A 10022-nucleotide genomic window follows, 5' to 3' on the forward strand; every position below is an offset into this window, starting at 1 on the left:
ACTTAAAAAAAAAAAAAAAAAAAAAGCCATGTGTGGTGGCACATGCCTGTAAACTCAGTCTAAACTACACAGTGAGGTCAAGGCAAGCCTGGGCTACATAGCAAGACCCTGTCTCAAACAAACAAACAAAACAAAAATAAAGAAGCATTAAACTAACTGGGCATGGCCATGTGCCTGAGTCCCACCTATTCAGGAGGTTGAGGCAGGAAGATAGCTGGAGCCTAGGAGTTCAAGACCAGCCCAGACATCTAATAAGATTATATCTCAAAGAAACAAAAACAAGGGCCGGCATTTAGCTCAGTGGTTCCACTGCCTGCCTCACAAGCACAAGGACCTAAGTTTGATCCCCGGTACCAAAAAAAAAAGAAGAAAACAAAACAAAACAGCCAGGCATGGTGGTGCATTCTTATAATCCTAGTACTCAGAAGGCTTAGGCAGGAGGATCTCTGTGAATTTGAGGGCAGCATGGGCTACACAGTGAGTTCAAGGCCAGCTCTAACTACATAGTGAGACCATGTCTCAAAAACAAAATAGTTCAGCGGTTCTGTTGCCTGCCTTGCAAGCTCAAGGCTCTGAGTTTGATCCCCAGTAACAAAAAAAAAACAAAAAACCCCAAAATAAAAATGTGTTAAGAAACAAACTGAGAAAGAACAAATGGACTTGTTCAACACCTGGGCCTGACTCATGCCTTTACTTCTTCCATTACCACATCAATGGTCTTCAGTCTACATCTGCTGCCCAGTCTCTCATGGTCAAGTCCTAGACTTGGTCATTACCAAGGCAGCACAATTCAATTTCAGTCTCCTACTACCATCTCCGACCCACCCAGGTCACTTGTCCTACTTCTACCAGAAAATTATTCACCTTCATCAAAATCGTATTTATTGTCCACTTCTAGTCCACCTTGACAAGCAGGCCCCTGAGGACACTCTCAGGACACCCTTGATATCTGTTTTTCCTGGCAATCCCCAACCACTGCATGAAACTGACACCAATGACTACTACTATTTTTTGAACAACCACTATATACCAAGCACAGTTTAAAGCACTTTATTAATTCTCAAACAACTGTGAGGTGGGTGTCATTATTATCATCCTCACTTTACAAACAAGGAAACAAGAGTCTCTTAACTTGCCAGGAAAGATGCACAACCATACTAACTGGTCTCAATTCAAATGCACAGCAACAAGCTGAGCACAGTGGTACATGCCTGTCATCTCAACACTCTGGGAGGCTGAGGCAGGAGGACCACAAGATCAGGCCCTGCCTTGAGCAACTTAGCAAAACTCTGTCTTAAAATTAAAAATTAAAAAAGCGTTGGGGATGTAGCACAGTGAAAAGTTCCCAGGTTCAATCCTTAATATCACCAAAAAGAAAAAAAGATGGCAGCTTTAGTAACACAGGTCTTCAGTCTTACATACCTGGGAGGCTGAGGTGGGAGGACCACTGGTTAGAGGCCAGATTGGGCAGCATAGCAAGACTATCTTAAAAAAAGAAAAAAAGGCAGAAAAAAAACTTCCAGTGAACACCAAGCAAAGAACAGCAATGTAATCAGCTGTGGTGGTACAAGTTCAAGGCCAGCATGGGCAGCTTAGTGAGATCCTTTCTCAAAAAAAATTTTTTTAATTGTTTTTAAAGGGCTGGGGATATAGCTTGGTGGCAGTGTTCCTGGGTTCCATCTCCAATACCACAAAAACAAACAAAACAGCAACGTAGACTGTCCTCAACTTACAATGGTTCACCTCCAAATGTAAGTTTCAATTTATGATGTGTTTATTAGGACACAACCCTTCTTAAGTGAAGGAGCATCCTCCCTGGGTCATTCCTAGTGGGTTTTTGTTTTTTTTGTTTTGTTTTGTTTTGTTTTGTTTTTTTGAGACAAGGTTTCACTATGTAGTTCAGGCTGGCCTTGAACTGACTATGTGTCCCAGGCTGGCCTGGAAGTCATACCAATCCTCCTGCCTCAGCCTCCCCAAGTGCTGGAATTACAGGTGTGAGCCATCAGGCCTGGCTTCCTCAGTGGTTTGTTTTTTTGTTTGGTATGAGGGATCGAACTTCGGACCTTGTGCTTGGGAAGCAGGCGGCAGCACCACTGAGCTAAATCCCCAGCTCTTCCTCAGTGGTTTTGCGGAACAGATCATCTCCTGTTTTCTGCTCTACCCAAATAGAATATCTTTTTCTAGCTGAAGAACACAGAAGCCAAGAGAAATAGCTGCTTCTGAATGCCCCTCTGCCTTCTTCAGATTTCAAGGAAGGAGTCTGTGCTTCAGCCAAGTCTTCCAATGTACTGTCAGGAAGTCTGGTATCCCCTTTCTCTCCTACAGCAAAGCTACAGCTTCAATGTGTTCCCCAAAAGTTCATGGGTTCAAAACATAAACCTCAAATTCATATGTTGATGACATTTGGAGGTGGCCTTCAGGAGGCAAATAGGGTTGGATGAGATCATAAGGGAGGGCCCCACAATGGGATTAGAGGCTTTACAAAGAGAAGAGACCTGGATTTGTGAGCTCCCACCATGTGATGTCCTCCATCAGCTTACTACGTAGCAGAAGGCTCTCATCACATTTAGCCCCTGATCTTGGACTTTCCTGACTCCTGAATTCACCATGTAATTCAGGCTGGTTTTGAACTCACTATGTAGCCCAGGCTGGCCTTGAACTCATGGCAATCTTCCTGCCTCAGCCTTGCTGCTGGGATTACAGGCATGTGCCACCACACCCAGCCAATAAAATCTTTTTTTAATGTTACCCAGTTCTTGGTATTCTATCATAACAATAAAAACCACACTAAGACAAGCATCAGTTCTTTCCTCTCTGCTGGGTTTTTCCTGATATCACAAAAGCATCTAATAAACCCTTTTTTGTCCCTACATTCCTTCTTGTCATTCATTTCCTGCCTTCCTGTCACAGCAAAACTTCTCCAAACAATTGTCTATACTTCTGCCCAGTTTAATGAGCTTCTTCCTCCACCACTCCTCCGAAAGTGCCCTTGTCAAGGTCATGATGTTCTCTTGGATCATTCACTAAATCCATCTCACTACCTCTCAGTAGCAGTAGTCATGACCCCTTTCCACCTCTATCACCTCAGTACTTTAACCCCATTTTGCTGGAGCATGCAGGACTATGCATGAACCTTCTCCTCTTCCATCCATGTGCTCTCTAGAGATTGAATCCCTTCTCAAGACACAAGACACCATATAGAAGCTCTACCACTTCTCAAAGTTTATTCCCAATCCCAATTTCTCCCCTTAGCTTTATATTTCACATTTAGAGTACTTAAAAACCCTTGACTTCTGTGCTAGTTCCTATTCATATGCCTGCTCTCTCCTTTGAATTATGCCAACCATCCAACCAGCTGCAAAAATATGAACACTGCCAGGGATTTAGCTCAGTGGTGCCGCTACCTGCCTCACAAGTGTTAAGGTCCTGAGTTTGATGCACAGTACCAAAAAAAGAGGACACTGCCTTTGATTGCTTCCTTCCCTCTACCTCCACATCCAGTGGATCTCTAAGATCTACAAAATACACTTCAAAAACATCCACATCTCTCCAAACTCACTTTGCCCAATTCTCTATCATCTTCTGCCTACATAATAAATGCATCATATTAAGTCTCCTTGACCTTATTCTAGTTCACCTACAATCCATTCACTCTTTTTTCCTTTGGTACACTCCTCTTTTAAAACTTCCGGGCCAGGCTGGGCATGGTGGCTCACACCTGTAATCCCAGCACTCGGGAGGCTGAGGCAGGAGGATCGTTGTGAGTTCAAGACCAGCCGGGGCTACATAGTGAGTTCCAGGTCAGTCTCAACTATATAGTGAGACCCTGTCTCAAAAAAACAAAAAAATAAAAAATAAAAAAATAAAATAAAACTTCTGGGCCAGGGATTTAGCTCACTGCTTCTGATACCTGCCTAGCAAGTGCAAGGTCTCTAGTTTGATCCCTGGTACCAAAAATAAACAAATAAATAAAACTCTCCCATGTAAACTGGGCGTAGTGGCACATGCCTGTAATCCCAGCACTTGGGAGGCTGAGACAAGAAAATCACCTCAAGTTAAGAGTTCAGCAAAGGTGTAGGGAAGGTGGGATGGGTAGGGGAAGGGTGATAAGGGAAAAGAAAAAAATGTGAGAAAATGAAAAGATGGAAATAAAGTGCATGTAAATGGGGAGGGGAGAAGGGGGTGAAGGGAGGGCAGGGACAAGGGGAAAAAATGAGAGCCAAGACCTGTCATGTAGAGGTACAAGATCCCAATGATGAATGTAACTGTACTGTATACCTAAAATGTACCAATAAACTCAGTTAAAAAAAAAAAAAAAAAAAAGAGTTCAGCTTGGGCTACATACTGGGACCCTGTCCGAGGGGAAAAAAAAAGGAAGAAAAACACTCTCCCATGGTTTCTCAAACTCCAAAAGGCCTTCACACAGAAGCCCACATGGTTCAGCTGCTCATCACCTCTCCATCCTCACCCTACTTTCCACCACACTGACACACTTTATGAAAGTTCTGTGAACACATACTGCTGTTCTCCAGCTCTCAGTCTTTATACTATTGGGCCGGGAATTTAGTTCAGTGGTTCCACCGCCTGCCTCACAAATGCAAGGTCCCGAGTACCAAAAATAACCCAGTTCAATCCCCAGTACCAAAAAAACCCAAATGGACAAATAAAAAAATTATATGTGGAAATTCACAGTAAAGAAATTCCCCTTTGTGAACAGGAAACCTGTGAACTATATTTTCTCCATCTACATGAAGGCCATAAATGTTCAGTGTAGGATGAAGGGGCAAAGACTCTCACCATTTCTGTGCATTCCACTTGCTCCCCATCACTGTACAGCTCCGGGGGCAGATTATAAATCCTCAGGATGTTATCAGCACTACTGGTCAAGATGCAGGAACCATCCGGGGCCCTAGAAATATAGTATAAGAATTAGAAAACTGAAGAGAATTTCCAAGTGTAGAGCAAGGCCTGTGCCTACCTCTATGTTAAGTGAGCCCCAGTCCTTGATATGACACAAAGTCCTAGATCAGTGATGGTGAACCTTTTAGAGCTTTCAATGCTACGAACAGCCCGCTGGGGCATGACTGCCATTGGTTGTTTCGCCACTCCCGTCCTGTCCTAGATGAAACTTAGGCTCAGTCATCAGAGTGATTTCCTCCCAAATAAGTGTAGTGCTTTAAGGTGAAAACCCTCAAGGTGGTCAACTACTCCCAGATCTACTATCCTTACTTACCACTTACAGCCCTTCAAGAAGTTCTCAGGTTGGGCACTGAATTCGGACCAGGAACCACTAAGAAATCGCGGTAGCTGGGAGAAGCTGTAGCTCCAAATGCTGGAAGGAAGATGAGGAACAAATGTGGGTCGCCAGAGCAAAAGGAAAATGGGCCTGAGAAGTGGAGGATAAGATCTCTTACGTTTTCACTCTCCTCAGATTCTAGATCAACTGCCACTTACTTGTCTCCCTCACCCTCTGGAGCGGGTTCCTCAGACATATTTTCCACAGCTTCTCCAGCGCCCAACTCGGGGCCATTCGTTTCTTCTGTAGGCAGGCTTGCATTTTCAGAAAGTTCTTGCTCCCCGATTCGAGGACTCGAGTCCCTGGCAGTATCACACTTTGCTTCCAGGGAAGCGGAGGGAGAAGCTGGGCCCGCCTCCCCCAGCTCCTGAGACACAGTTGGCCCAGCGACGGGATCCGGCGACGTTGGGGGTGGATCATCCCCATTGGGTGAAGGTGGGATCAGTTCAGGGTCTGTATTTTTGTCTATCAGGGAATCCTGAGGAAAAGGACAGGCTGGAGCTGGGGCCTGGTATGAAGAAAGCCTGTCCGGCGATAAAAGTCGCTCCTCCGACATCTTCATAGTGCAGAGGAAGCGCGCCAGCCACTGGCCCCAGCTGGGCAACCCACTTTCCGCGGGTACTGGCTGCCCAGTCCGCGGAACGGCCGGGACGGCTCCGAAGTTTTCAGAAATCCGGACGCAAAATTGGAAAAGTCCACAGTGCCTTTCTTCCCCTTCTGGGGTGAGGCATCAGGCCCTCAAGAAGCCAGGCACACAGAGGGGATACCAAACCGAAAGCACCGCTTTCTGTGGAGCGCTACTCGCCACTTGTTCTCGCGGGATTTGGGCCCTCCTTCCGATTGGACCTCCGCAACCCGGATAAGATTTCGCCGGCAACGCAAAAAGGGTTGGGAAGCGAAGTAACAAGTTAGTTTTACCCTGGGGGCTCCTAGAGGATGCTTGGAGTTGTCTGAATGCTTTACCTAAGTGAAAGCATCCGACAGTCTCCCACGGTAATCCTTAGAGGAGCTACCCACCCTCGCCTGCAGAGGGCGCATAGTTTTCATAGGTTTTACACTTCTGCATCTCCCTCGCGAAAGTCCTCAGGGTTGTCTTCATTCATTCATTGAATAAATATTAATTATCAATTAAGCTTTTACTCTCCCATCTAGGCGTTGGAGAACATAACAATGAATAATACAGTTAACAAATTCTCTACCCTCATACGGTTTTTGTTGCTGTGCATGAAAGGCAATGAACAGATAAACCTTTACAGATGGTGATGAGGGCTATAAAGGAAATAAAACAAGTTGATGTGATACAAAGTACCTACGGAACGCCTCAGACTGAGATATTAAGGAAAGCCTTCCCAAAAGGTGACATTTTAGCTGATAAGGAAAAACCTATCCAGCTCGATCTGAAAGAACAGTCAACGTTCCAGTCAGAATGAATGGCAAATGCAAAAGCTTTCTTCCTTCAACCCTTTATACAGTGGCAAGACTCCACTAAAATGGTTCCCACCGATCCTGCCCTTCCAGCCCTGGCTTGTAGTACTTTACCACCCCCAAAATATTAGTAGCACCGTTAACAGAGAGAATCCCGACTCTCCGCACCTACTTCGGCAACTTTCCATTTCCTTTCCCTCACCGCCTCCAGGCAAATTACTTGCCCTTACTTGTCATGGCGACGGTCCAGCTTTGTGCCAGGAGTCTCGCGAGGGCTGCTGGGATTGGGATTTTCCCCTCCCATGTGCTCAGACTGGCGCTAAAAGTTTTGAGCTGCTCTAAAGTCCAGAGCCACCACCATCCTGACCATAGGTAGCTGCTGGGCTCCGGGGGTACCAGGCGTCCGGGCTCGGTGCGTGCCTCGCAGGACTGTGACACGCTCCCCTGAGAACTGGGTAAGCTTTTGACTAAGTGTGATGAGTCCTCCCTGAGTCACGGACTCTGTGGCTCGGAGTATTTGCTGCGAGAATCGCAAGGTTTGGGGGTGGGTTAGTGGGGACTTAGCGAGTGTGGGTGAGTGCGTAGAATGGAAGCTTAGCTAGCGGGATCAGCATAGGAAGGCAATGTTGGGAGGCATGGAGGCAGATGATGGGGATGTTAGTTAGAACTAGCCAGGCTGAAAGCTGGACACCTGGACGGGAGGTGGTGATGGAACTTAGGAGAACTTTGAAGAAGCCTAGGGGATCCCCCTCTCCCCAACCACACCTATCTACTCAGTGCAGGCTGTTGAGAGGCCCTAAAATAAGATGCACAAAGCATTTGGGTTTGAGACTTAAGGAACTCGTGCCTCGAGATTTTAGAGTACATGGTGTCCTTCTGAAACCCTGGGCTCCATTCCGAAATTAATTGGGTGATTCGGGAAGCCCGAGCTGCTAAGGTCCCACAACTTCCGGACCTTTGTCTTTTCTGAAATGGTATTTCCAGTGGGCCCCCGCACCGTTACGTGGAGAAAATCCAATTAAAGACTGTCAGCCACGGAAGTGGGAAATGCTGAATAAAATGTTTGCCGGCGAGTACCGGCCAGGACTATCCGGGTCTGAGAGGCCTGGCAGCCCTGTTATTGTTTGGCTCCACATTTACATTTCTGCTGCTTGCAGGAGCGTTTCCGGTTTCTTTTTGTCGGAGCAGCTCACTGTTCACCGGATGAGAGGGGAGTAGAAAGAGAAAAAATGTTTTAGGCTGATTCCTGTTGCTTTCGGAGGAAGACTACTGCTTCCTTCCCCCACTCCGTTTTTCTGGACTGTTTGGTTATTGCTTTTGCAAAGAAAGGGTGTTTGTTTTGATACAAACCTCAAGACCTCCCTCTCTTTGGATGGTGTGCTCCACCCCATAGGTGGACGCTACTATTGCGTGAGAGACGGGGGTGGGGTAGATGTGCAGAAGACAAGACCTGGGTATTTTAGAAAGTGGATACTCTTAGAAACCAGACCTTCAAAGAGTGCGATGGTAGACAGCTTGATTGTATCGGAAAAACAATTTATCTAGTATCCGGTTTGGGACTAGCTCATTCCAATACTGGACGTAGACTGAACGTCCTGAAAGCGGAAGGGGAGGGCCTTGGGAGAGAGGCATCCCTGGGTCCTAAGTGCAGCTGTCTGGTTGCCTCTAGTTTACCCAAGTGGGAGGCGGCGGAACCTACCTCTTCTGCTGCTCGTCTATTTGTTCTGTGTCTTCAGTAATGAGGGCTGGTCTTTCATTGAGGAGTTACTATCATGCACCCACTGTATGCCAGGCACGATGCACCCTCCTTGTGTGCTTGTTTTTTTCTAACCAGAGGTAGCATTTACACACGGTGGTATATAGAACGTTTTAAAATTTCCTCTTGTCCCTCCGAAGTTTCCATAATTTTAGTCTATGAAATAAATTGACCATAGATTAATTGGTTGGAAAATAACATTCTATTAAAATTTTACAAGTTATGAGACTCAGGAAAGCCATAGTTCCGTTTTATATAGAACTAAACCAGGGTAGCAGCTTGGGCTTTCAGAGGGAGGGCGTGCAGATTATGGAAAAGTGAAGGACGATGGTGCATACTGAGCAAGTATTTTGTTATGCAGATAAAACCTCCCAGGTAACAGCTGCTTGTGGTGATCTCCGTCTCTTTCTGGACAAGGTGTCAGAATCCCATTCGCCTCTGAATGTGAAAACATGTTTCCAGGGCGGAAGGGGAAATAACAGAAACACCTGTGCCTGGCCCTGCTGTTCGCTAATGCAGATAGATGTAGATTTTTCTTGCCCAAAGGACAGGTTTCAGAGCTATCCTTGGGTCTGCAGAGGTCCGCAGTTTCTCTGAATTATTTTGTACAGTCATCCCTAGATTTCCATGGGGTTAGTTCCAGCATGCTCAAGTCTTATATATGCCATAATATAAGACGATGGCCTATGCGTTTCCTCACACTTTAAATCATTATATCTAATAAAAATAAATGCTGTGTAAGTAGTTGTTATACTATAGTTTTGAGGGGAAAGATCTGTACATGTTCATTAGAGACTACATAGTACATGGTAGCAACAACAACCTGTTTTGTTTTGTTTTGTTTGGTCCGGGGTGGGGAGATCGAACTCAGGACCTTGTGCTTGCCAGTTAGGCAGCGGAACTGCTGAGCTAAAATCCCGAGCCCAACGTAACTTTTTTTTGCCAAATGCAAACTATGAAAAAAATTAACAAATTTTAGCAAATCAAGCATGGCAAGACTCTTCTTAAAACAAAGGAAGATCTATTTACATTCTGTGTTACTGCCTATTTGAAAGTCATTAGAAGGTATGAGGGCTAGTAAGCAGATACAGCAGTTATAGGTTACAAAGGTAATATGCCTGAATTGCATTTTTATATACAGTACTAGCAACCATTGAGTCCGAGGTTAGAAAATGAGTTTTTAAAATGATAATTCCCAGTGGAAACAAAGCTTCTGTAAATACCCAGAGGAAGAGGCTTGAAGGGAGGGAAGGGGAGGGGAATGGGAAAAAAGAAGCAAGATATATCATGTTCCCTATGATGAATGTTATCATTGTGTGTATCTAAAATGTACCAATAAAATTTTAATGTAAAAAATAAAATACTAGTGCCAAATAGAAAAAAAAATTACTGTTCATAAGCCAAAATAAACCTCCTATTTTAACAATAATGCCATTCTAGCACTCAAGAGGCTGAGACAAGAAGATCCCCGCAAGTTCGAGGCCAGCCTGGGCTACATAGTGAATTCAAGACCAGCCTGAACTACATAGCAAAACCCTGTCCCCC

The 10022-nt window shown here is 45.2% G+C and overlaps 2 protein-coding genes across 3 annotated transcripts in view; one reads left to right on the forward strand and one right to left on the reverse strand.

Annotated features, from left to right (window-relative positions):
• Positions 1-6491, reverse strand: part of Wrap53 (WD repeat containing antisense to TP53) — a 17484-nt gene extending 10993 nt beyond the window's left edge. The window contains exons 1-4 of one of the 2 annotated variants that reach the window (XM_010614890.3): positions 5455-6491; positions 5234-5332; positions 4798-4909; positions 1423-1485 (exon numbers count right to left, since the gene is read on the reverse strand). In XM_010614890.3, coding sequence (XP_010613192.1) covers positions 1423-1485; positions 4798-4909; positions 5234-5332; positions 5455-5858 — 678 coding nt within the window. In that variant the 5' untranslated portion in view covers positions 5859-6491. The remainder of the gene's footprint in view (positions 1-1422; positions 1486-4797; positions 4910-5233; positions 5333-5454) is intronic. The other variant, XM_010614889.3, reaches the window with a different exon arrangement.
• A 518-nt stretch (positions 6492-7009) lies between these two features.
• Tp53 (tumor protein p53) overlaps positions 7010-10022 on the forward strand; it is a 16077-nt gene continuing 13064 nt past the window's right edge. The window contains exon 1 of the mRNA XM_010614891.3: positions 7010-7176. The gene's annotated coding sequence lies outside the window, so the exon portion shown is untranslated. The remainder of the gene's footprint in view (positions 7177-10022) is intronic.

Source organism: Fukomys damarensis, unplaced genomic scaffold, assembly GCF_012274545.1.
Source record: "Fukomys damarensis isolate Sample0158 unplaced genomic scaffold, DMR_v1.0_HiC HiC_scaffold_13, whole genome shotgun sequence".
Taxonomy (NCBI): domain Eukaryota; kingdom Metazoa; phylum Chordata; class Mammalia; order Rodentia; family Bathyergidae; genus Fukomys; species Fukomys damarensis.